Here is a 27348-nt window from a genome sequence, read left to right on the forward strand (position 1 = left end):
CATGAAGCTCATTTCACACAGTCTAGACACACTCAGGTGGAGCTCAGTGACAGGCTGGCATTTGCCTTTAAAATAAAAGGAGGTACCCAGATGACTGAAAGGGAAGTATAAGGCAGAAGCTCACCAAGAATGAAAGGAGGTGGGGAAACAGGATTCATCAGGCTCAAAATATCTCCCCAATAAAGATTAGTTAAGTATAAAGAGAGGAAAAATAACTTTATAATAGGGAAATCCGGTGAACACCACCCTAACCAAATAATCCAAGTTATCACTAGCAGTGGGACTAATGGACACAGTGCCTCCTCCTGGGATGCCCCGGGAAGAACACAGCTTTACCTGGGGAGTGCTGTTAATGAAAATGCATGACCTGAATCTAATATGCGCAGAAAAGACAGTCTATAAACCAACTGGCCTGAACACTTCAAGAAGCGTCAATGCCACGACAAGAAAGGCCGAGGAGTTGTTCTATGTTAAAAAGAGACTAAAGAGACGTGACAAGTAAATGCAGCATGTGAGCAAACTGGACACCTGGCAAAATCTGAACAGAGTGTTTTTTCCAACCACATGATGTTGCCATTTTAGTAGGTTAAAAACAGTCGGCCAGGCACAGTGGCTTATGCCTATAATCCCAGCACTTTGGGCAGCCAAGGTGGGTGGATCACCTGAGGTCAGGAGTTTGAGACCAGCCTGACCAACATGGTGAAACCCCGTCTTTACTAAATACAAAAAATTAGCCAGGCGTGGTGGCGCATGCCTGTAATCCCAGCTATTTGGCAGGCTGAGGCAGGAGAATTGCTTGAACCTGGGAGGCAGAGGTTGCAGTCAGCCGAGATCTTGCCACTGCACTCCAGCCTGGGCAACAAGAGTGAAACTCTATCTCAAAAAACAAAACAAAACAAAACAAAAAACAAAAACAGTCGAATGTCAGCAATTTCATATAATTCAATCTAAACAGATTAATGTATTATGTTAAAACTGCCTGCCTTTGATAATTGTGTTGTGGTTACCTAAGAGAATGTGCTTGTTCTTGAGAGATATATGCTCTCAAGAGTGAGAGCAGAGAAAGGGGTGCAGAGAAAGAGAGAGAGGTGTGGCCAAATATTAACAATCGGTGCATCCCAGTGAAGGGTATATGAGTATTCATTCTTGTAATTTTCACAATAAAAAGTTGGAAAAAATCCACAGAGACTCAGTCTACCCCTCAGAGTAGGACAGATTCCCATGCCCTCATCCCCCTTAGCTGGGAAAGCCTTCCTGGCCAAGTGTGGTGGGCCACTTGGAACAGGGGCTGTAGGGCAGGGCCCTGCCTCTACCTGTGCTGGGGTCTGTCACCCACCTGGGTTTCCAGTTCTGTGACCTCCAGGTTCAGTTTATTCAGGTGCTTGTTCACGAAAGTGATGAGTGTCTAAAAGAGAAGCAAAGCAGGCCCTGAGCTGGGGACTCGCAGTAATGCAGGAGCCTGCGGCTGCTCCGTGACTCCCGTGAGGGCGAGGGTGAGGGTGAAAGCAGGGTATCAGGCCCAGCCAAGAGCCCTGGGCCCAGGAGCTCTCTCTGCAAAGGCCCTTGAGTGCACAGGGAGGGCCACAGGCTCGACTTTGCAGTCCCATACAACTCAGGGTGTGTAAGGAACAAGGAGGTCCCAAGAGGCAGAATGATAGGTGGAGTGTCTGAGCCAGTGTCTGGGTGGGGGAACTGAGATAAAATGATTCCACTGGATCTCTCCTTCCTGTCCCTTCTTCGGCACAGGTGCCTAGGCCAGGAAGACAGGGAATTCTGTGAGGAGCGGGGAAGGCTGAGATTGCTGGGGTTAGCTTGGGTGGGAAGACAGGCTGCTCATGCTGATGGAGGAGAAAAGGCCCGGGTGCAACATCCAGTGAGGAACAGACAGGTACATGGATGGCAAGGGATGGCAAGGGAAAGCCCTGTGTGTGCAGAGGTTAGGTGATGCCACCAGTTCTGGCAGGAAGCTCGCGAGCTGCAGGGATGGGTTTTCCCAATGTTCTGTTGCATCTCGCTTCCCTTTCTCCATCCCAGGCACCCCTTTCCCACCTTTTTCACCACGTTCAGCTTGTCTGGGGCATGGTCAAACAAGGTGTCAAAGGCATCACGTTCTGAAAAAGAGGGAAACACAATGTGGAGCACAAGAGCTGATCCCTGGCAGGGAAGCCCACCTCGGGTCCCAGAGCCACGCGCCTCTCAAGGTCACAAGGTCAACTACCGATGGGAAGTCTCTGGGTTATAGACTGTGCTGGGAACTCTGGAATGTGATTTGGGGCTAAGATTTGGGGTGATTCTCACCCTGGGAGCCTATGTCTGTGTCCTGCATGTGTACGTTATTGGATTGGGGCAGGCTCAGGGCTCTCTTAGGTAGTGTGACCCGGGATTAGTCATTTCCCTTCATTGTATTCCATTATATCCTGACTTAGCCATTGTTCAGGTGTTTCTGAACCTCTGTAGAGGGAGAATGTTATCCAAATATTAAATCATTTCACCCCCTCCAATTTTCAAAAACAGGAGAACCATGACAAACAAGCTGGCAGAGGGCACAGAGAAGAGGGCTGGGAGCCAGGGAGCTCCAGGATGGGATATGAGCTCTTCCTCTTAAGTGATCTAGGCCACTTCAACTCTTTGTGCCTTAGTTTCCTCTTCTATAAAATGTCATTTTAAAAATAACCCTCCCTCAGGTTTGTCATGAGGATGAAGGGTGAGCACAAGCATGTGCGTGCTCTGTAAACTCTGACATGTTCTCCTAAGTGAATAATTTTTAGCATGATTGAAATATTTCAAAATATTACCCACAGTAAATATCAGGATCATAGAAAATAGCAAAGCCATGCTCCCTGCAGGGATTCTCCTTGCTGCAGCCTCCGTGTTCTCAGAACCAAGAGGTGACACAGTGGAAGGGATCTGACTCAGGAAAGGAGAAGGGTCTCCAAGGTGAACCTGGGGCTGGGAGGGTGCGAGGCCCTGAGGCCTGCCTTTTCCAACTCTGGCACCAGTGGGTAAGTCTGAGACTACCAGGAAGGGGATGGTGATCCCTAACATTCATGGACTTCATAAACAAACAAACCCAGTCATGATAAATGGAAGAGATAAGAGCTGCGATGAGGGAAGAAAGAGAAGACAGTCTCTAGAAGGACAGAGTGGGGAGAGGGGACAGTCCTTGTGTTCGTGCATGTCTTCCTTTATTTCCACGAGACAATTAGAGCAAAACTGCCCTGAAAATGCCCAGGATCCATCCAGAAGCCTCAGGTAAGCTAATGAATCTTTCTAGGCTACAGGTCTCTCATCTCTAAAATGAGGATAATTGCAGTAAATATTTCAGTGGGATGTTATGAGCATTAGATGATTTAATATATAGAAATATTTTAGCATACTTCCTAGGACATAGTAAGTGCTCAAAACACTTTTTTCTGAGGACACTTTTGGTTCTTTTTGATTGTTATATTGGTTTATCCATCTGCACACCTATCACCCACTAAATAAGCACTTGCAAGTAGTGCACTGGAAAGAATAATAAACTCGGAGTTAAGTGCTGGATAAACCAAGATCATAATCTCCTCCTTCACCCTTGGGCTGTGGGGTCCCAGGGGGTGTAATCGTGGCTTCACGTGTTTACTGTGGACATCAATAGCTACAAAAGTGCTTCGTAAATGGCAAGGTCAACGTCCTGATAACTTTCAGGATTACTGTGCAGGTGTAGGTAGTCTTCTTCCCGCCAGTAAGCTGTCCCTTCCAACCCAATTGGCCATGTCACCCAGGCTGGTGAAGACATACATCCAGGTGACAAGCTGAGAGCCTGTTCTTCCCAGCTGATGCAGAATTAACTAAAGCCCCAGTGCAGCCACCACTGCCAGGGGACAATCTTATGTGACTTACCATGCCTCCCGGAAAGAGCCCTGGAGGAAAGAGAGAAAGAAAATAGTGTGACTCTTCTCTTGTCCCTTACAAGAGGCCAATCCTCTGGAAGGACACTCCATCACTGCTGGAAGCCCACCCCATGCTGTCTGCCACCCACCTGCCCTTGGTTGAGGAGCTCAAAAAGCCTCCTTCCATTGGCATTTTATTCTGCACGGCCTCCAATTATTGAGACTTTACCACATTACCACCCATTTTTCCCCCCTCTGTTACACCCATATAGTGGTGTAATGCAAAGACTGGCATAGTGATGCCTAAAGGATCACTTTTTGCCTTAAATAAAATCATATTATTGCTTGCAGTTAAAGAATACTGGACTCAGGAGCTGAAGATTTCCAACCAGAAAATCTTAGGATTCTTACGAGTGAGCTCAAGCAACCCCTCAATGCAGAATTTTACTGCCTAGGTTGCTGTGGGCAGGTCAGCTTTGTCTCTCTCCTGTCCACCCTGTAGTACCCACCAAGATGCACCTGCCATTGACCCAGGGTAGATTTTCTCAAAGAGTGCAGGAACTGGAACCACACTCATCGCAGAGAAGCAGCATAGTATCAAGAGCACAGGCTTTAAAGACAGATCATTGAGGTTTAAATTGCACTGAGTGATTTTTTTGCTGTGTGACTGATATGGTTTGGCTGTGTCCCTACCCAAATCTCAACTTGAACTGTATCTCCCAGAATTCCCACGTGTTGTGGGAGGGACCCAGGGGGAGGTAACTGAATCATGGGGCTGGTCTTTCCCATGCTATTCTCATGATAGTGAATAAGTCTCATGAGATCTGATGGGTTTATCAGGGGTTCCTCTTTTGCTTCTTCCTCATTTTCTCTTGCCACCAGCATGTAAGAAGAGCCTTTTGCCTCCTGCCATGATTCTGAGGCCTCCCTGGCCATGTGGAACTGTAAGTCCAATTAAACCATTTTTCATTCCCAGTTTCGGGTATGTCTTTATCAGAAGCGTGAAAAAAAACTCATACAGTGACCTTGGGCAAGCTAATGAACCTTTCTGGGCACCAGGTCTCTCATCTCTAAAATGAAGATAATTATAGTAAATACTTCAATTGGATGTTGTGATTATTAAATGATTTAATATCTAGAAATATTTTAGCATAATTCCTAGTATGTAGTAAATGCTCAAAACGCTTTTTTCCAAATACACTTTTGGTTCTCATAATGATTATTGTATTGGTTTATCCATCAGCACACCTGTCACCCACTAAGTGAGCACTTGCAAGTAGTGCACTGGAAAGAATAATGAACTTGGAGTTAAGTGCTGGATAAACCAAGGGCACAGTCTCCTTCCTCACCCTTGGGCTGTGGGGTTTTAGGGGGTGTAATCATGGCTTCATATGTTTACTATCAACATCAATAGATAGGAAAGCGCCCCATAAATTGTACTGTGTTGTCATTATTAGGACATTGCATCCATGTGTACGTCTTTGTGGCAGAGAGAGGGGCCATAGAAAGCATAACATGCATCCGAGAGATTGTTCAATAATCTGAAACGTCACACTCCCTGGTTTGGGAGTTTCTCCCAGGCCATGCTCCTCTCTGCTCTGTCGTCTTCTTTCTCAAAGGTGAAATAGTGGGCACAGGCAAGCCCAGCATAGGGGAGGGGTGGTGGGCGGTGGGACAGTGAGGAATTCTCCTTTCCCAACAGGCCTGGCTCCTCCCATCCCTCACAGAACCAAGGCCAAGGTGTGCCCTATAGATCAGCTGACCCTTCAGCTACCAAGACTGGCCTCTGAGGTGATACGGAGGCTGCTTGATGGGGTCTCCATAGGCCATAAACAGGGCATCTTGGGAAAGGCCACTTTACATCTCTGGCCCCTAGTCTCAGCCTGGAATGCCCACGCCCCTTAGTCCTTGTGAAGCCATGTACACAATGTGATCTAGACAGGCAGTGCCCCGGACTCTTGTCAGCCATGGCTGGGGAGAGGGCAGAAACCTCCTAGAGACTGGATGGGCTTGGCAGGTACGGGTCAGCTGTGCTGGAGAAAAGCTGGAATAGCAGCTACAGAGGGCAAGGGAACGAAGTCACAGCTGTGACCACAATAAATCCTTCCTACTTCTCTGGGTGGGGAAACTGAGGTCAGAGAGGTTAAGGGACTCACCTGGCGAGTAAGTGGCAGAGCCTGGATTCGAACTCAAGTTGGGTTGGCTTAGCAGCCTCTGCTCTTTGCACTATGCTGCTCTTGTTCAAGGGGGACTCAGAGAAAAGCCTGGGGAGCAGGGGATGCTGAAAGCTAACTGCCTGACTTTGCGTGGGGCCAGGGCTCAGTTCTCATGATCACAAACTCACCCTACACTATCAATTTTTTTTCTGCTTGAGGAGAAAACTCCTGTTCCCCATGGCAAAATTTTGATAGGTTCTGATATCCCAATTTCTAAAAATAAATGAAAAAAAAAAAAAACCACCCCAAACCAAAAGACAAATCTAAGGTAGAGAGGCTTTCTGGGTCACGGCACACGACCAAATCAGATTCAGAAAAGGAAGAAAAACGTCCTTTTGAAGGTTAACAATTTAAATTCAACCCAGTGTTTATGGCATGACGATTTCATGCTGGGTTGGCTTTTTTTGGGCACACTTTTTCCTGGAGTGGCACAAAATTAGAATTTTTCAATCACTGCTAATTCCCTCTCCCTACTTCCCCACCCAAGTTTGTACCTTAAGCATTGAGAGGCATGTTTTGAATGCATGGAAAAGGCTAAACTATAATCATTGGCTGAAGTCTAATCCCTCCTGCAATCCCAATAAATGAAAACTAAATATCAGCAAATGGATGAATTTCGGAGAAACATCTGTGTTCCATTACAGAATCGCTGGCAACAATGGTGTTGACATACTCTGTGTTACCAGTTATTTCCTCTTGGATTTGCCGAGACTGGAGGATTCCTTCTCGTTTCTGAAATGGGGGTGGGGAAAGGGGTTGGGAGGAGAAGAGAAAACTATGCTTTAGAAAAATACAGAAACACTGATGAGCATTCCTGATAATGAGAAAGTTACTGGTGTTTAAGAAATGCACCCGAGATGAGATAATGCTGGAAGTGAAAGGAGGTCCTGATTTTCTGGGACTGGACTGAACCATTAGGACGCAAGTGCAATTAGTGTTTAGTCCAAACAAGTAGGCTGTTTCTTGGATGGTGAATCTTTCCTTTCTTTATTGGAAGACATTCTGCTGGAAGCAAACTGTTTGCCTCCTGGAGTAATCCACAATAAACCAAATGGAAATGAAGGCCGGGGTGTGTCTGCCCTCCAGCTGGGGCGTGTCTGCCCTCCAGCTGGGGCCACAGAGGGAAGCTGAGAAACACATTTAACTGGGGGACTGGGTGGAGGAACTGAGGCCAACTCAGGGAATTCAGACAAGAGGCAGAGGGTTTTTTTTTTTTTTTTTTTTTCAACTGATAAATATGGGAGCTTTTAAATAAGTAGTAAGTCCTCACTCAGGTAACTAGCTTATTCTCTGAGAAAAGGTTAAGCATGTTAGAAACTCATCCGTCCGTCTGTCCATCTATCCATCCATCTGTCCACCCTTCTCCCATCAACTTATCCTCTTTCTTGTTTATTTCATTAATCAGTGCCTTCTATGTACAAGGCCCTGTGCTGGAGTTAGAACAAATACTATGGAGTATATGATATAGTTTCTGCCCTTGAGGAGCTTAAAGTCAATCGGGATAGATGAAGCAGACACCTGAGAATGGTTTCCCCAAAACAGTCCTGGTTTATCCCTGATGTCCCAGCATATTAGTAAGATTCCCTTTCATCTCAAAAGTTTCATGAATAATAGATTACGTGGTCACCCTTGGCAGAAAGTGTTGAACACAGGCCAGGAGCAAGCACTTTTAGCTAGAATGGTCAGAGAAACCTTCCAAGGGGAGGGGGCCCTGGAGCTGGACACTGAGAAGGGGTTATTTCAATGGGAGGAATGGCCCCAGCCAAGAGGCAGAGGCAGGACGCACAAATGTGTTCCAGAGGCCATCCAGGGGAAGGCATCTGCCATCAGTCAGGGGGCAGCTCTGAGTGCCAGTTTGGAGGGTTTAAACAGCACTGTGTGGGCATGGGAGCTGACGAAGGAGGTAATGTTGGGGTGCAGGAAGACTTTCTGATGGGTGTGAGGAGGGAGATTCATTCTACTACGTCCCTCCACCACCAGCACCAGACACCTGGAGGATGCTGTGACATAGCAAGTGATTGACCAAGCAAATGCATCTTCCCCAAGGCTGAGATGAGTGTGAAGAAGGAAGGAGCCTCTGAACATGGGTGGCTCATCTGAGCCCTGCCTTCTCGAGCCTCCTGCCCAAAGTTCCACAAAGTTCCACAAACACCACAGAACCCAGCGTCCTTGCAAAATACTTTTACAGAAGAAAGGAAGAGCTGGATAAGGCCAAGAGTCTATCTGGCGTAGATTAAGAATGGACTAATCAAAACAAAAAAGGAGGTAAAAGAAAAAAAAAATCTATCATTTAAAGAGGACCAGGTGAAGATAAATCAGGACTTCTTTCCACATGCAGTTTCAACACAGGCAGTGTTTTCATGTGGGGCTAATGGAATCTGTGTCCTTGTCCTGCATGGCCATTCATAGACATAAAACCTCATCTCCAACTTTATGCAAAATTAAATGCTTCTGCATAGAATGGAAAAGAAATCTGGGTTAAATAACCCCTCACACAGCATCCTGATTCACCTCCCCCCATTATGTGTTCCCTAAAGAGTTCTCCCTGTGGTTCAGTCTGTGACTCACCACCAATTCTGAGTCTTGCTTCTGTGCCTGTTCAACTTGATAAAGCAAAAACACCCCATAAAACCTGATGTGCATTAATGCCATTTTATGAAACATGTCCTCTTTTCTCCCTCATGCTAACAAAACAGCCTACAGGAGAAATTAAACCGACAACAGGCTTCTGATGGCCTATAATTGAGCTCAAAATAAGGCAGGAGACACAGGCTTGCAATGACCATTGTTTCAAAATAGAAGCCTCCTCTCTCCTGCTCACATTTTCAGTCGTCGTTCAGTCTGTAGTAATTCCAACAGGCAGATTTTATTATTTCTGTTAGAGGGCTGTTTATTCTAGCTGATAAGAAAAGTCTTAAGATGTTCAACAAATTCATGCACAAAGAACTGGACTGGATTTGTCACAAAAGAGAAGATAAAGAAGGGCAATTTAAATAAAAGTATTTATCTCCTCTAGTGATGAGAGCTATTATAAATGAATATAACAACTGTAGGTTTACTTATGAAAATAATTTTTAAAAATTTCAATGTTAGTGATATGTGGTCACTTTTAAAGCACTCTTTCATGAACTGTTCCAGGAACCAAGATAAAAAAAAAAAGACTCTCTTTTCCAGAGCAGTCTGAGGTTCACAGCAAAATTGAGAGGAAGGTACAGACATTTCCAGAGATTTCCTATATATTCCCTGCCCTGACACATACTTGTCAGGGTGCACTTTCAATATCCTACACCAGAATGATACACCTTTAACAACTGATGAGCTTATAATTGATACTCTCACTATCACCCAAAGTCTATAGTTGACATTTAGGGTCCACTTTTGGTGCTGTCCATTCTATGGGTTTTGACAAATGTATAGTGACATGTACCAAAAAATCCTCTGTGCTCCCACCTATGGGAAACATGTCCACCTATTCATCCCTGCCTCCCTAATTGTAGTTTTTAAAAACATAAAGAATTGTATTCACACATTATTGACTGGTAAAAATAACATGATAGAGATGACCTGGACTCACTAGGAAGATGCTTGAACCTGAGTAGTCTGAGTTAGCCACATATCCATAGCAGACATAAAATGCTTAGTGCCATGTTTGATACAAGTGAAGAGCTCGATAAGGAGGACATTTAGGACCTTTTGGCCAGTGGCACTTGGTATCTGACCACACACATTCCCATTTTCTATGAGCCCTCTCTGCTTTTTATTTGTAGTCCTATCTCGTCAGCAGGCAGGGCCGAGGTGTCACATTCCTGTTATACCTTCTTGATGCTTAGTGGAGTTAAGTACCCAGAGGTGTGGAAGAAATAGTTTTTCACTGGGGCACAACTGATCAGTTGATTAGGAGGACCATTTCCTCGTCTCCTCCTGTTGACAGCTGATGTTTGAAAGTTCAACTCAAAGTCCTTTTGTCTTGGAAACTGGCCTGGTCTCATCAGGCAAAGTCTACCAGCCCTCAAGGCTTTTTCTCATCAAGGGATGGCAGAGCCACTGTTATCATTCCCTATTCCAGAGCCTGGATCGCCAGGGAGCTGCTTAGATGGCGAGCTCTCCCTTGCTGCATGGAAAAGAACAGAAACAAGCAAACAAAAGGATGACCTTTTGCTAAATGGGTATAAAGTTGGAAAATAAAATTGAATTTGGGTATTTAATGGGGTTAGGAGTGGAGTGAGATAGTCACAGGGAGAGAGCACACCCTCATTGTGGAAATTACACAGCCATATGTGAATGGAAATTCCATCCAACAATCTGGAAAAGATGACTTGAGATCCCAGCTGTGCTTCTGTGGGTGGGTGAACAGTGGCAGTGCCTTCAATACAGACATGGCCAGTTGGGGTCTCTCTCAAATGCATGCACATGTACACACACATTCCCTTATATGCACAGATATCGTTCTCCCCATACTTAAGTATCATTTGTTTAACCAAAATATTATGGTTCTCCATGGTTTGCAGGGCACCTGTACACTCCTGTACACAAACTCACACACACATCCCCCTTTCCTCCTGACCCCATGACACACAGCTCACATACATACCACACACCCTCATCTACACATTACACAGAAAACTCAGACAAAAACACATAAACCATAGGCACATACCCCACACAAAGCTATCTATACACAAGCACATGCTCTTCCATCTTGTGTACACTTACCAGGGAAGCCAACATGCAACAGAAAGCTCACTCAGTGCCTCCCAATATACTGCACACCCAGGCTCAACATTCATGCAGCCATCCTTCTAATGATCTACTTGACGCACCATAGGAACTGAACCTCCATGACTCTTTAAAGACACAGATGTTTGTAGTGTTATCTGTCTTACCTGGACCACAACCACTTGGATGGAAACGTGGTCTGGGAGTCGAATTGGTGCCCGGAAATACTGAGACAGAGCAACGAGCAGGTGTAAGATGGCCACCAGGCTCTTGGCATGAACAGCTGAAATGAAAGAAGATTGAAAAATTACAGCATCTTCTTCCAGGTTCTAGGCAATATAAGCAGATGTTCAAAGTGTAGTAGTACCCCACTGATAGAGTTTGGATATTTGTCCCTGCCCAAATCTCATGCTGAAATGTAATCCCTGGTGTTGGAGGTGGGGCCTGGTGGGAGGTATCTGGATTGTGGGGGTGGATCCCTCATGAACGGCTTAGTGCCATCCCCTTGGTGATAGTACACTCGAGCTCTCACATGTGATCTGGTGGTTGAAAAGTACATGGCACCTTCGTGTCGCCCACTCTCTCTCTTGCTCCTGCTTTTGTCATATGAAGTGCCTGTTCCCACTTTGCCTTCTGCCATGAGTAAAAGGTCCCTGAGGCCTCCCTGGAAGCCAGGCAGATGCTGGCCAATTAAACTTCTTTTATTTATAAATTACCCAGCCTCAAGCCTTTCTTAATGGCTATGCATGAACAGCCTAATATATCCACCCAATGTCCCTTTATACCATGCCTGAGGGTCGGGACACCTGTGGTCATCACAGGCCTCACTCTGGGCCCCCTCAAATCTTTCTTTTTTTTGAAGCAGGATCTTGCTCTGTTGCTTAGGCTGGAGTACAGTGGCACAATCCTAGCTCACTGCAGCCTCGAACTCCTAGGCTCAAGCAATCCTCCCACCTTGGCCTCTGTGGAGTAGCTGGGACTACAGGGATGTGCCACCACGCCTGGCCCCCTCAGTTCTTTGCCAGGTCCCATGGGGCTCCTTCTTGGGTCATATTATTGCCAGATTTCCAATGTGGCACCTCTCTAATCCCAGGTTCCCATCAGGATCCTGACAACTGCTGAGCTCTGAGCTCAGATCAGCTCTCTCTCAGTCCCACGTCCCTGCCCACTCTACTCCAATCACCATGAGCATGTCTGCTCTGCACTCCCTCTCCCTTCCCACTTAACCATGAACTCTGGATTATCACTACTACCCTTGTCTCAAGACTGCACACAAAGCACGCCCTTAATAAATAAACACTGAGTCAGGAACACTAGGTCTCTTCCTTGGTTCAGGGCTTTAAGATCCCTGGAAGAAGGCATGAGAAAGACATTCAAAGGGCTATGTTACTTGCTTGAGTGTCACTATGGTCACTGTAGGCAATGCCCTTTAAGGAGCAGCTGGGACGGGATGTTACTGAGCCAGGGGCTGCCAAAGCTGCTGAGTCATGTGCTCAAAGTCAAGCTATTTACACCAGAGAAGGCTGGGTCACACTGGGTTGTAGTTTTCTCACTAGATGAGGAGAAAAAGACTCAGTGAGGTGCACGGAGGGTCAGGCAGACTGGAGCCTGAATTCTAACTTTATAATCTACCACTTATTTACTGGCTACATGGCCTTGGATAGGGTAGGCCACCGAAGGCCTCTGAGCCTTAATTTGCTCATCTTTACAAATGGAGGTAACAGAACCTATGTGGATGTACAGGTTGTAAAGATTCCCCAAAAGACTTCATTAAAAAAAGAAAATAGTTACACTAGAGTGGATAGTCTTTTTTTCCTATTTCAAAATATTCTTTAGAATAAAAATCTGCCATCTTTTCAATTAAAACAAATTCTAGCCACTGTTGAACATTTGTGTGCCCCTATCATTCCTGCCTCTCAACATGTCTCCTGGGAGTTTTCTCTCTGATGCTCCTGGAACACAGCAGGTGCCCAGGAATGGCTGATTTTTTTTTTTATTGTTATACCTTATGTGAAATTACCTGGCACCTAGGCAACTAAAACATGCCAGCTTTCTTCCCTTTCTTTCTCATCAAAGGGAAGAGTCACCAGATATTTTGCCTACCTTCACAGTCCTACCAGTTTCATGGCTGTTTATTACAGGGGGCATTTAAGGGAATAACAAAAAAATGCCTATTTTGTGTACTTCACATGCACTAGGCCCATTATTAGGATGCCATTCTGTCTTCCCTGGGATCAGTGAGTCTGATTTAGCAGAAGCTTTGAGAAATCACCAAGAAAAGAGAATGATTCAGACATTCCTTTGTAACTCATTAGGGTTTCTGGTTATCACTGCTACTTCAAAGAAGGTTTTCTACTGATTATGAACAGCAGCTCACCATCACCACAAACAGAAGCTGAACTGCTCTGAACTCCTAGCCTTCCAGAAGGTTTCAATTTTGGGCTTTCGGGCCTTGTTAACTAAGTTTTACCCAGACTTACAGCCTCAAAAAAAGATCCTGATGTGGCACTGACCCACTGTGACCCACTGACATGGTATGGTCACCATCAGAGGCAAATCCAGGTTTGCTCTTCTGGTCAGAACTACCGGCCTACCACCTGGCATCACTGAGGGTTGTAAGAACATTTGCTACCCCTCTCCCCTTTAATAGCAAAATATAATGCTAGAAAAGTTGTGATCAAACAAGTTGTTCTTATACCTTGGTGACATTGTACACCATCTCCATTGTCTTGGTGAGCAATGCAGAGCTATACCGTAAGCATCATATAGATGTCAGACTCATTCAATGAATGCTCTATCCTCCTGGGATTTTTTTTTAGAAAGAAATTGTAGTCTCACACACATACATACTACACTACATGTACAAAGATGTTACTGTGTAATATACTATGATGTTTTAAAACCCTGGAAAACACTATGTCCAATAACAAGATGATGGTTTAGATCAGCATTTTTCAAACTTTTAAATATTAAGCATGGAAATCCTTTGTTCTAAAAGCTGATAGTTAAAACTCATGAAAAAAGTACAACTGCTCTGGTTAAAGTCAGGATTCTGGAGTCCTAACTGCACCCTACCTATGACTTCTTGTCTTCTCCTTGGTGATGCTAGAGTTTCTCCTTGCAAATCCCTAGTTTTGGACCAACCATAGTTGAATAACCACTGCTTTAAGAAGTTATGGTATATACACATAATGAATAGTTTGCATGCATTGAAAATCATAGTTAAGATAGTATAGCTATATATATGTGTATATGTGTATATATCTATATACACGTGTATATGTGTGTAATATACATGGCTATAAATATACATTTATGGATATATGCATACATAAAAGCATATACATATGTATGTATATCTACATATACACACACAAACATGTGCTTGTGGCCAACATTTGGAAAGGAATATATTTAAAAAAATGAAAATAGTTATGCTAGAGTGGAAAGATAGTTTGTTTTTTTTTTTGAGATGGAGTTTTGCTCTTGTCACCCAGGTTGGAGTGCAATGACTGGATCTCGTCTCACTGCAACCACCTCCTGGGTTCAAGTGATTCTCCTGACTCAGCCTCCCGAGTAGCTGGGATTATAGGTGCGTGCCACCATACCTGGCTAATTTTTGTGCTTTTAGTAGAGAGGAGTTTCACCATGTTGGCCAGGCTGGTATCAAACTCCTGACCTCAGGTGATCCACCCACCTTGGCCTCCCAAAGTGCTGGGATTACAGTTGTGAGCCACCGCGCCCAGCCGGATAGGTTTTTTTTCCCCCTTTTTTCTTTTTTCTTTTTTCTGAGATGGAGTCTCACTCTGTCGCCCAGGCTGGAGTGCATTGGTGCAATCTTGGCTCACTGCAAGGTCTGCCTCCTGGGTTCAAGCGAATCTCCTGCCTCAGCCTCCCGAGTAGTTGGGATTACAGGCATGTGCCACCATGCTGGGCTAATTTTTGTATTTTTTAGTAGAGATGGGGTTTTGCCATGTTGGCCAGGCTGGTCTCAAAGTCCTGACCTCAGGTGATCCACCCACCTTGGCCTTCCAAAGTGCTGGGATTACAGGTGTGAGCCACAGCGCCCAGCCTTTTTTCCTATTTTGAAATATTCTTTAGAAGAAAAATATGCCATTTTTTCAATTAAAACAGATTCTACCCACTGTTGAACATTTGTGCACCCTCATCATTGCTGCCTCTCAACACGTCTCCTGGGAATTTTCTCCCTGGTGCTCAACAGAAGCTGAGGCCAACATGTGCCCGCAGTCAAGTCAGGAGGGAACATATGGGATAAGAGTAAGCACTCAGGCCTCACTGTGCAAGACAGGAACCGCAGCTGCAAGGCTAAGAGTGTCACTCTAGGGCTGGAAAGCAGTATTTAAAACAGGGCTGCTGAGTTAGAAATAGTCTTCCAAACATGTCCTTTGGTGGAAACAAATTGGTGTAATTTTTCTGGAGGTAATTTAACATTATGTATTATGACCTTAAAAATGCTCTCACCCTTTAGCCCTAACATACACTCTTGGGTATTTATCCTAAAGAAGTAATTATGGCTACAAGCAGGGAGAATGCATCCAGCTGTATTGATATCAGTGGGAAAACAGAGAACAATCTGAAAATCCATTATCAGTTAAATAAATTATGGTAGATCCATAGAATGTCACATCATATAGTATTAAAAGTGACATACAGAAGAATATTTAATGATTTGTCAATATATACATCTTCCAAACAACATAAACAGGTTGATCTCATTTTTGCTAAAAGTTTTTTATATATACATATATGAAATATTATACACTACTTATTACACACGTATAGACACACACAGAACTTGAAGAACACAGCACAATGTTCGTGGTTCTTGTCTCTAGGTGGGCAGTGAAAAGACAAAAGTCCCTGCCCTCAATGAAGTTTACCTTCATAGTTTCTTAACCTCTCTATGCTCCGATTTTCCCATCTGTAACATGGGAATAAAAGAATTCTTACTTCAGATGAGTGAGTGAAGATTACAAAGATTAAAATACATAAAGTGTTTAGAAGAGTACAAGACATACAATAAGCATAATAAATATGTTAAATGTTAATATTTAAATTTATTTTATCTGCACTTTGTAAATTTTCAATAATGAAAATTACTGTTGTGAATTAGAAAAAAAAAAAGAAGAAATCCCTAAAGCCCCAGATCAAGGACCTTGGTAACTCAGCAGCCTGTCCCTACCACCCTCATCCTGAGCGGAGAGGTGCCACAGTGTCCTCAGGTTTACATCCAGGAAAGGTAACTGAGACAGGAGACAAAGCTTTTCCCCCAGGAGCTGAGCCTGCCACATTCCTTATGGAACAAGCCACTGTGACTTTGTAAATAAGCCCAGCTCTTCAAAAGCCCCAAGGCATCACAGGGAGCTAGCCACCGAGATGAGATAATTATTCCCTCTGACCTAGTAATCCATCTCAGTTCTGGAAATTTATCTAAGGGAAGTAATTCAAGAGAAGCAAAAAGAGGCACAAGCTAAGACATTCAGTTTGGTGCTATCTGATATTAGAAATAGGTTGGGAAACATCCTAAAAGGATAGGCATCAACCTAGGGTTTAAGTTAACTGTGGGATATCTACCCTATGAAATAGAAACAGCTATCAAAAATTTTACCTACAAAGACCACGAGGGAATGTAGAAAATACGTGTGCTGTAAGATCAAGAGAAAAATAACAAAACACAAAAGTGTATATGACTTGGGCCAGGCGCAGTGGCTCATGCCTGTAATCCTGGCACTTTGGGAGGCTGAGGCGGGCAGATCACCTGAAGTCAGGACTTTGAAACCAGCCTGGCCATGGCGAATTCCCGTCTCTACTAAAAATACGAAAGTTAGGTGGGCGTGGTGGGGCATTCCTGTAATCCCAGCTACTCAGGAGGCTGAGGCAGGAGAGTTGCTTGAACCCAGGAGGCGAAGGTTGCAGTGAGCCAAGATCATGCCACTTCACTTCAGCCTGGGCAACAGAGAGAGACTCCATTTCAAAAAAAAAAAAAAAGAAAAAAAAAGTGTATATGACCTGACCAAGCAAAATGATGCAGTGATGTAACTAGTAACGAAACAAGTGAAATGAAACAAACAAATGAAAACAGCTAGATTAGCATGGTAATAAATGATGATTTTTCTTGCACACATTTCCCTATAAGAAATTAAAGCAAGCATAAACCAAACAAATCATTCAAAGCCGCTGGAGACACTGTTCTTGATGTGGCTTTAAAAGACCCTGTTCTAGGCTGGGCACAGTGGCTTGTGCCTGTAATTTAGCACTTTGGGAGGCCGAGGTGGGTGGACTGCCTGAGCTCAGGAGTTCGAGACTGGCCTGGGCAACATGGTGAAACCCTGTCTCTAGTAAAATACAAAAGAAATTAGCTGGGCTTGGTGGCACACGCCTGTAATCCCAGTTACTCGGGAGGCTGAGGCATGAGAATCGCTTGAACCTGGGAGGCGGAGGTTGCAGTGAGCTGAGATCGCGCCACTGCCCTCCAGCCTGGGCAACAGAGTGAGACTCTGTCTCTCCAAAAAAAAATAATAATAATAATAAAAGACTCTGTTCTTCTATCTCAGCCTTTCCCAAATTGGGTGCCAGGATAAGTTAAATATGTTTGACTTGTTTTTTTTGGAGGGGTACAGGGAGGTGGTCCATATTCAAAGGAGTGGGAGATAGGACCAAACTAAACAGCAGTCTTCATTAGAGGACTTCTCAAATGTTTACGACTATTGTAGATTTTTAAAATGCAGATACATTTCCCAAATTAGTCATCAACCTCCCTGCCCTGCCTTGTTCTCCCCCATTGACAATACTAGCATTCCTGGAACACACTGAAACAGAGCCCCTCTCCTTGATAGCATCTAGGGCCCAGGGCACAGCCTCCCCTCCTCCTGCCCTCAGGTGTCTCCCTCTGCGGGCAGAGAATGCCTTGTGCCCTGTTCCCAGCGTCACTGCTGTGCAAAGCAGCTGATCACGCTGTGCACAAAAATGTGTAATTATGCTGAGGAGGCACTTGGTGTCTCAGCCCCAATGTCAGATGTTAGAGACCTGCTGGAGAGATTGTGACTGGCAGTTACTGGGTTTCTAACTTTAGAGGTGAAGACTCCATTTTCTTTCCTAAGTTTGAAAAGTATTTTTTTTTTGTAGGGGGCTGTTGATTTTAAGTTGTGTAAGTTAGACGCAATAAAGCATAGTACTTAACCCCTTAATACTTAAAGGCAAAACACAGTCTAATCTAATCTTTTATTAATCTAAATTCATATTTTTATCTATTACAATAAACTTTGGAATCCAGTTGTTACTGCTAGATTCATCTAATCCCCTGATTAATTCTGATAGGGACTCATTAAGTCTATATTAGACACCGGGCCTTTGGAGCAGCAAATGAACTAATAATTTATAAACTAATAATTATTATAAACTAATAATTTATGCTTTCTGAGGTCTCTGAGCTATGCTAGCTGTAAAAAGCTGAATTTTAACATCTTGTTTCAGTGCTTATGATCTCAGCCATATCTTTGCTCTTTCTAGAAAATGAAAGGGGATTGGAAGGGCGTCGGCTTTGGAATAGACAGAACTGAATCCTTGCTCCGTGCTTCTCAGCTGTGTGAATGTGGGGACCTCAGCTTCCCAAGCCTCTCCAAGCTGCAGACAACAGCTTTCTCAAAAGGCTGTGCTGGGACTTAGAAGAAGTAGCTAAGTGAATGAGTTTCCTTCCCTTCCCCATTTCACATGAGGTTTCTATGGAAAGCCTTTTACAGAAGAGGAACGTGAGATTTTAACATTCTGTTATTTTTCCCCAAGGGTATGGATGGAACTTCTTCGAAGTTCTAAGGAAGCGGGGCATCTTGTTCAAAGATAAATGAGTTTGACCCCCCTCCCCTGAAGCCTGCCAAGCTTATGGATGGTTTCTTGGGGAAGCCCCATGGCAGGGACCACAGGCATTGTTTAATGGTGCCACTTTCCTTTGTTCAACTCACAATCCACATTCCACTTGATGCTCCTGGGAGGAAGTTTCAGGGTTTCATTGATCTTCTCCAGGACAGTCTGCAGTTTTTGCTTCTGAGCAATCTCTGACTGGGTGACCTCAGCCACATTTAGCTTCTCACTCTCCAGTTTCTCTGAGGGTGACAAGGGAAAAGAGAACAACTGTTATGCTGGGCCCTAGACAACCCTACTGCACGCACTTACTCAGTTATTCGGTCTCTCATGCACTCATGCATGCATGCACTCTCACAACAATAGATACTGGATGCCTACCAGCAGAGGGACACGGCTGTCCCCTCATCACCTTATGGTGGCACCAGCAGCATCAGTACTGTGAGAGCCTCGTGATCATGACTTGAATCCCCAGATCCCAGGGGCATTTAACCTAGCCTGTCATATTTGAACTCTATCATTCTGGAGTTTTCTCCTTCTTTTCAATTCTACCTTCTCCAAGGACATCTCTGTGCTCCGACTGGAAAGCCTTCTCTGTAGAGTTAGTCAAGGCATTTTGTACATTCCTGTAGTACAGTCTGTGTCAGGTCCAATCATATTTATCTGTTTTAAGTACCTTCTTTCCTTTTAAACCCACCTGGAAGGCCACTTACTTAATGTGTCATATTTAATCAATTCTAAGGCATATATTTTTCACATTTTAACATCCTTAAAGTCAGGTTGTGTCTTACTGGCATCCTACAATGGCTGCCAGCTAGGTGGAAGGTCTAAGAGTTATCATTGTCTCCACGGGCTTGAACTTGCTTGTAGCTCTTCACAGTATGATTACTTACATGTCTCAATAAGCCTACATGAGCACCTTCAAAAAGTATAAAATAAAAATTCTCAGCAACAAGAAAGCATTCAGTAACAGCTTAAAGTGATCTTTCTCTTTCTGAGTGGTTCTTATATAATGGTGTGTTTTAAAATCAATGGTTTTTTTATGCAATGACATAACACCTTAATACTTAAAAAAAAGGAAAAACTCAGTCTAATCATTTTATTAATCTAAATTCATATTTTAATCTATTACAAAGAAAAAAACAACTTTGGACTCCTTAACAGGAAATTGGTTGCCTACCACTGGAACTCACCTAATCAGTTCTAATTAATTTAAGATTGACAGAACTGCACACATTTAAAATATCTTTTCTCCTAATTTTTAAGGGCTGCTATACAAGTTAAATTTTACTATGTATCAATATTTTCCCTAATGCTTAATTATTTATTTTTGAGTAACTGTGGTTTATCTAAGCCAAATGCCCCCTTGAGTCATTCTTTGAAGATAAAGTTGCCCAATGGAGAATTTATGCAGGTTCTGTGGATTTGTGAATTTTTTTAAGCACCTCAGTAAGATAATCTCAAGCTATTCTTACCTGTGATGGCCTGAAATGTTCTCTTTAGTTGTTTCAAGCCATTTTTATCTCTAAAGTTCAGAGATTTAACAAGAATATATCTAAATGTCTTCTTCTTACATCCTGAAGAGACCTTGTGTGTGCCTTATCCATTTTTAGGCTGAATTCTTATCTTGGATCCTCTCCTACTGAAAAAATGACAAGTTATTTTCTTTCACTTTTTCCCATTATTTTCAGATGTAATTGTCTCTATAGAAGCAAATTATTTTAATCTTACTTTGCAACTACAAGCATTGGATAGAGGCTGCCCAAAATGCTAGGTTAAGAACCCTCTGGTCTTATCTTGGCTCAGAGGAAAAGATTGCAGGCGAAGATTACTGATGACTGTTGTGAGAGAGGGTTGGGTGGGGAGGAGAGGAGTAAGGAGGAGCCACTTATTTGCTAGCTCTGCTGTGTTACATCATTGTCTATAAATTTTCATATTTAAAATCTGGCATTGAACAGATTTTCAGCTTAGGTCTCTGATTCTGTTTTCTAGGTCAACAACTTTTTCTTGCACAGTTGTCTAGTTCATTCTTATTTTTTTTAAAATGGTGTGACATAAGAAGAAATATACATCTTGTCTCCTTGATCTCCCTTCCTAGCACAGAGCTTCTAAAAACCTTGCAACTTTCTGAAAGATGATAGTGGCATCTTTTGTTATAATATTTTGGTTTTGTCCCCAGTTCCTGAAAAAGCTCTGAAATGATGAAGGTAAAAGGAACATCTTTTGTTATTCATAACAAGCCCCTTTCACCTACATCTGAGTTTATATTAATGAGGCAACTTTTAGAAAGCTGTGAGGTTGGGGAAGCTGATTGCTAGGAGAACCAAGCATATGATTAAAGGATTGGAACATTCTGCCTCATACCCCCCACCCATGAGAAAGGGGAAGGAAGGTGGAGGTCAACTATCAATGGCCAGTGATTTAATCAGTTATGCCTACTTAATGACACTTCATAAAAACCCTGGCCGAAAATGTTCAGAGAGCTTCCTGGTTGGTAAATATATGAAGGTGCTGGAGGGTCGTGCACATGAGAAGGCATGGAAGCTCTGTGCCTCTCCCGCAAACCATGCCCTATGCATCTCTTCCTTTTGGCTGATTTTGAGTTTTATCCTTTATAATAGACTAGTAAACCTAAGTGCCTTCCTGAGTTCTGTGTGCCATTCTAGCAAATGATCATATCTGAGGAAGGGGTTTTGGAAACCCCTGATCTATTATAGCTAGTTGGTCAGAAGTACCGGAGGTCTGAACTTGGCGAATGCCAACTGAAGTGGGGACACTCTTGTGGCACTGAGCCCTTAACCTGCGAGGGCTGTGCTAACTTTGGGCCAGTAGTATCAAAATTAAATTGCAGGACACCCTGTTGGTGTCCATAGAGAACTGGAAAGTTGCTTAGTGTGGAAAACCCACACATTTGGTGTCAGAAGTGTTAAGAGTATAGAGAAATGTGTTTTCCATTATTGGATTTCACACCTTACTTACTAAAGCATCCATTGTTTTTCTGTTTCCACTAATATATTTAACTAGTCTATGATACTAAAATTGTAGTGCATTCTTCCTAAAATTAAATTTTTTCCTTTTTTTTTTTTTAGCATCTGGTATTTCTTATTTAGGAGAAGCATTTTTGTGGCTTTGTTTTGTGTTGCAAATGTTTTATAAAATGTAATTCTGCTTTACTTCTTTCCATTTTAGTCATTATGCTTTGGGTTTATATTCTTGCTTTTAATTTTTGCTGTTGGATATTTTAGTCTAGGCATTGATATTGGTATTAAATGGATTTGCATAAAAATATATCTCGAAGTAATCCTTATTGTGTGTGTGTTAATATTCTCTTTTTTTTTTTTTTGAGATGGGGTCTCATTCTGTTGCCCAAGCTGGAGTGCAGTGGCACAATCTCAGCTTACTGAAACCTCTGCCTCCTGGGTTCAAGTGATTCTCCTGTCTCAGCCTCCTAAGTAGCTGGGATTACAGGCATGCGCCACCACGCCCAGCTAATTTTTGTATTTTTAGTAGAGATGGGGTTTCACTATGTTGGTCAGGCTAGTCTCGAACTCCTGGACTCAAGAGATCCACCCACCTCAGCCTCCTAAAGTGCTGGGATTACAGGCATGAGCCACTACACCCAGCCTTCTCTTTCTTTTTTAATAAAAATGAGATTATATTATATATATTTTTTGCTATTGGCTTTTTTCCCACTCATATATATATCATAAGTCTTTTTAGGTCAATATATGAATATAACTCATTCTTTTTCAAAACTGCATATTGCATTATATGACTTATAACTTGACATACAGCCAGGTTATAACCCACATTTTCCCTATTGGTAATAAAGTTGCAATAAACATCTTGTGTGTGTGTGTATGTATTACTAGTTGATTACTGCTGGTAAACATGAAAGCTATTACCTTACAGATTTTTTCCTTGTATGTTGTCATCTTACCAAATCCATTTATTAGTCCTATTGCGGTTTGAGTCTTCAGCATTCTCTGGGTATGCAAATAAAACATCATTATCTCTATTTTGCAGGCTTATGTGACATATTTTAATTTTCTAACATTTAAATAAAAGATTAATTTGAGAACTTCTTCTGCTATTCCTACCCCCTCCTTTATCTTTAAGGTATTCAACTCTTAAAATATAAGAGGCCCACTCAAATAATATTTCTATAGCTTAATAGTAATTTACTCAACATTACTAAGGATTTAAAGATAATGTTCTTTTGTGGGCTAATTTCAGCTAGTTCCATAAAGTTTTCTATTGCTGAAGTTTTATTCTTCCAGGAAACTATTTCTCTCATGTTTCCATAGTTACACAAATTGTTCATAACTAGTTTAACTCTTCATAAGTATTAGGCATGATTTTGAAATTGATAGGATGTGATTTAGAAAATTTTCTCAGGTGGATTATTTTGTGAATCTTTGAGTTGTTTTTGAAGGTATTACCCAAATTTGCTTTTGGAGAGATTAAATATAGAAAACAATGAAACAGTATTCAGAAGTTCCGACGCATAAAGACAAGGCAGAATAAACTCAATTACCCTGAATGGTGGGAGAATTGAGATGTTCTAACAAACACAGTTGTCATATATACCACACTATATTAATGTAACCACCCTTCAAGAACTAAAATATGTAAAATACTCTTTCCAGTATGAACAATTCCTGAGTTGTTTAAAAAATACTTTTGTCTCCAAGTATATTAGGAGAGAAACTTGCGTCAGTCAGAGAATTTGGTCTGTATACTAATTTGTTGAGATTTGCTTTACGGACATAGTCAAATTTCATAAGTGTTCCATGAGCAGTTGAAAAGAATACAGTTTGCGGGGTATCATATGCTATATGCAGATTAGTTAGAGCTGATTAACTGTATTATTCAAATATTCTTTATGAACTTTTTTCTTAATATGTTATTAAGAGAAGTATGTTAAAAACTACCACTGTGATAGGTTTGTCAAATTCTTGAAGTAATGATTATCATTTTAAATTTTTAAATATTTGATATACAAAAGTACATATAAGTTTAAAATTTCTATATTTTCCTAGTGACTTTAATTTCTTATTAATATGTAGTGACTCTCTGTAGTAATGCCTTTTGCCTTAAAGTCTATTTTGTATGATGTAAAATAGTTACCCCAGCTTTAAAAAAATTAGTCCAGTATACATAATTATTTCCACCCTTTTTCTTTCAACCTTTGTGTGTCCCTCATTTATTAAAACTATCTCAGCTGGGCACGGTGGCTCTACGCCTATAATCCCAGCACTTTGGGAAGCTAAGGCAGGAGGACTGCTTGAGGCCATGAGTTGGAGACCAGCCTGGGCAACATAGTGAGACCCTGTCTGCACAAAAAATAAGAAGAAACTTAGCTGGGCATGGTGGCACACACCTGTAGTCCTAACTACTTGGGGGGCTGAGATGGGAGGATTTCTTTTGAGCCCGGGAGGTAGAGGCTACAGTCGGCTGTGATCGTGCCACTGTATTCCAGCCTGGGCAACAGAGCAAGACCCTGTCTCAAAACAAAACAAAACTATCTCTTGTATATAGTATTTGGCAAGAATTTGTTTTGTTATTTAGTCTAATATTGAATTTACCAGTATACTTGGATTCACTTCTACCAGCTTATTCTGAACTTTCTATTTAGTGGGTTTTCCGATTCTTCTCCCCCTTCCAGCCTTGTTTTTTTTTGGATTAATGTTTTTATTCTTTCTCATTCCATTTTCTCCCCATGATTAGTAGGGAGGTTATATACTCTGTTTCTATTATTTCAGTATTTATGATAGAAAATTTATCATTCATATTTAACTTAATAAAGTCTTAAGCTAATTGGTATCTTTACCCATATACTAAACAATACAAAGACCTCAGCACGCTTTGACTCCAATCACATAATTCCTGATTTATGTGCTACGGTTGTATGGGATTCTGATTCTGTCTTGTTTTAATTATCAAATTAGACATTATTGTGATTATTTTATATTCATTTAATTATGGCTTTGATCTACCCACCATGATAATCTTTGTTCACTATTGCATTTTAGATATTTTTGGGGGGTTAATTTTCCTTCCTATTTTACATTCTTTAGAAATTCCTTTGTGGGGGTCTATTGGTAATAAACCCTCTCAGTTTGTGTTTATTGAAAATGCCTTTATTTTCTCTCTTTTTTTTTTTTTTTTTTTTTTTTTTTGAGACATAGTCTCACTGTATCACCCAGGCTGGAGTGCAGTGGCTCGATCTCTGCTCACTGCAACCTCCACCTCCTGGGTTCAAGCGATTCTCCTGCCTCAGCCTCCCAAATAGCTGAGATTACAGGTGTGTGCCACTATTGCCTGGCTAATTTTTGTATTTTTAGTAGAAATGGGGTTTCACCATGTTGATCAGGCTAGTCTTGAACTCCTGAGCTAAGGTGATCCATTCGCCTCAGCCTCCCAAAGTGCTGGGATTACAGGCGTGAGTCACTGAGCCCTGCCTCTCCTAACTTTTTTTTTTTTTTTTTTTTTTTGAGACTGAGTCTCACTCTGTCACCCAGGCTGGAGTGCAGTGGCGCGATCTAGGCTAGCGGCAAGCTCTGCCTCCCCAGTTCACGCCATTCTCCTGCCTCAGCCTCCCGAGTAGCTGGGACTACAGGTGCCTGCCACCACACCCAGCTAATTTTTTGTATTTTTCATAGAGATGGAGTTTCACCATGTTAGCCAGGATGGTCTCAATCTCCTGACCTCGTGACCTGTCTGCCTTGGCCTCCCAAAGTGCTAGGATTATAGGCGTGAGCCACTACACCTGGCTGCCTCTCCTAATTTTTTAAAGCCGCCTCTCCTAACAGTTTTTTTGGCTGTGTATGAACTTATAAGTTGATAATTTTTGTCAGCACTTTAAAGACATCAAAGTGTTTTGATATCGTCAATATTAATATCTTTTGGTTTTTTTTGTTCCTTGTGAAAGACAGCTTTCAGTCTGTTGTTCCTTTATAAATAATGGATTTTTTTCCTCTATGCTTTTAATCATTTGTCTTCAGTGTTCTTAGGTTTCACTGTAGTGTGTAGGTGTAGATTTGTCACTACTTATCCTATTTGGGTTTCACTGAGCTCTCTGAATCATTCTAGAAAATTCTCATTCATTATGTTTTCTTTAAATATTTACTATACTCCATTTTCTTTTCTTCTAGAATTCCAATTAGCTATGTATGTTGGATCTACTTAGAATAACCTCTATGTTTTCAAATTCTCTTTCTCGTTTTCTATTCTGTTGTCTCTCTATACTGGATTCTGGGTAATTTCTCTAGTGCTCTCTTCTGGTTCATTAATTCCTTCTTTAGCTGTGTCTAATCCATTGAGGTTTCTAGTTTCATTATTATTCACACTTTTTCATTTCTAGAAGTTCTATTTGGTTGTTTTTCATATCTACCTGTCCAGTCTTAATAGTTTCTTGTTCTTTTATCATTTTTAAGTCTTTAAAAACATTTATTTTGACATATTAAACATACTTATTTTATATTCTATAACTGAACACTGTTTTTCTTTTTCTTTTTTTTTTTAAACAGAGGTGGGGTCTCACCATATTGCCCATGCTAGTCTTGAACTCCTGGGCTCAAGCAATCCTCCCACCTTGGCTTCCCAAAGTGCTGGGGTTACAGGTATGAGCCACCATGCCCAGTCTATAGCTCAACAGTTTCTAATATTTATAGTATTTGTGGGATGAATCTACAGATTATTGTTTCTGTTAACAGTGCTCATGGTGGCTTACGCTCATGTCTTTGGTGATTTCTAATTTTGAGGTCATATTCCTTGGAATTTTAACTCTGGGAGTTCTTTGTGGTCTGAGTTTAGAGTTCCTTCCTCTTTAAAAGAAGGACATATGTTTGCTTCTGTCTTGGGGCACTAGTGACCTGGGACAACTTGTAACTAAAATTTCAATTTAGATTTTTTAAAGACACATAAGTACTGTGAATCCTAGCCTTAAATCTGTGTGAGTACAGACTTTTGATGAGGAGTTATCTGAAGCAGACTTCTTTTTAGTTGTTCTGTTCACATCCAAGGCTAAGATAATTTATCCTTATTGCCTCTTTCTGTGGGACAAATTTTGTACTCATTGAAAGAGTTGCCCTTTCAAGACCATGGCTCTATTCAGGGGGCTCGAATCCAACCCTCTTTCTTGCTCAGACTCTACCCAAGATTTGTCTCCTGACCCTGTATGTGTGACCCTTTAAACTTCAGGCTATAGGCCATTAGGAATGATAGGTTATTAGGAATTAGCACTTATCCCACTAGATTTATACTTCCTTCTTGTTTTTGGAATCAGAAGAATTTCCTTCCTTTTCACACCAGTTTAGCCATCCCATACAAAGATATGTTCTTAAAGGCTTATCCAGATTTTTAAAGTATGCTGTACCAATAAGATTTATCTGAACATCTAGTCATCAGCCATAATGCTAAAAATGAAAATCTATTTTCTTACTGTTTTAACTAGGACCTCTGAAACACTTGTAATAGTTGTAATAGCCATTATTTCTCATTTGTCCCTAATACCACATCTTTGATATTTCACTATTTAATATGTTCAGTTAGGTTTTATTTAGTGGCCTTTATCATATTTAAGTAGTTTCCTCTTTCTATTTTACTTGAAATGACTGTTCAAATATATATCAAATGTTATTTGATATCTACTGATGGGTTAATTC

At 41.9% G+C, this 27348-nt stretch overlaps 1 protein-coding gene across 1 annotated transcript in view; it reads right to left on the reverse strand.

Annotated features, from left to right (window-relative positions):
* The window catches only part of PARVA (parvin alpha), a 159662-nt gene that overhangs the window by 15456 nt on the left and 116858 nt on the right, over window positions 1-27348 (reverse strand). Inside the window, exons 5-10 of the mRNA XM_002822019.6 lie at window positions 18781-18921; window positions 10969-11084; window positions 6759-6817; window positions 3880-3899; window positions 2050-2111; window positions 1337-1405 (exon numbers count right to left, since the gene is read on the reverse strand). Coding sequence (XP_002822065.2) covers window positions 1337-1405; window positions 2050-2111; window positions 3880-3899; window positions 6759-6817; window positions 10969-11084; window positions 18781-18921 — 467 coding nt within the window. The remainder of the gene's footprint in view (window positions 1-1336; window positions 1406-2049; window positions 2112-3879; window positions 3900-6758; window positions 6818-10968; window positions 11085-18780; window positions 18922-27348) is intronic.

The sequence above is a fragment of the Pongo abelii genome, chromosome 9, assembly GCF_028885655.2.
Source record: "Pongo abelii isolate AG06213 chromosome 9, NHGRI_mPonAbe1-v2.0_pri, whole genome shotgun sequence".
NCBI classification, from domain to species: Eukaryota; Metazoa; Chordata; class Mammalia; order Primates; family Hominidae; genus Pongo; species Pongo abelii.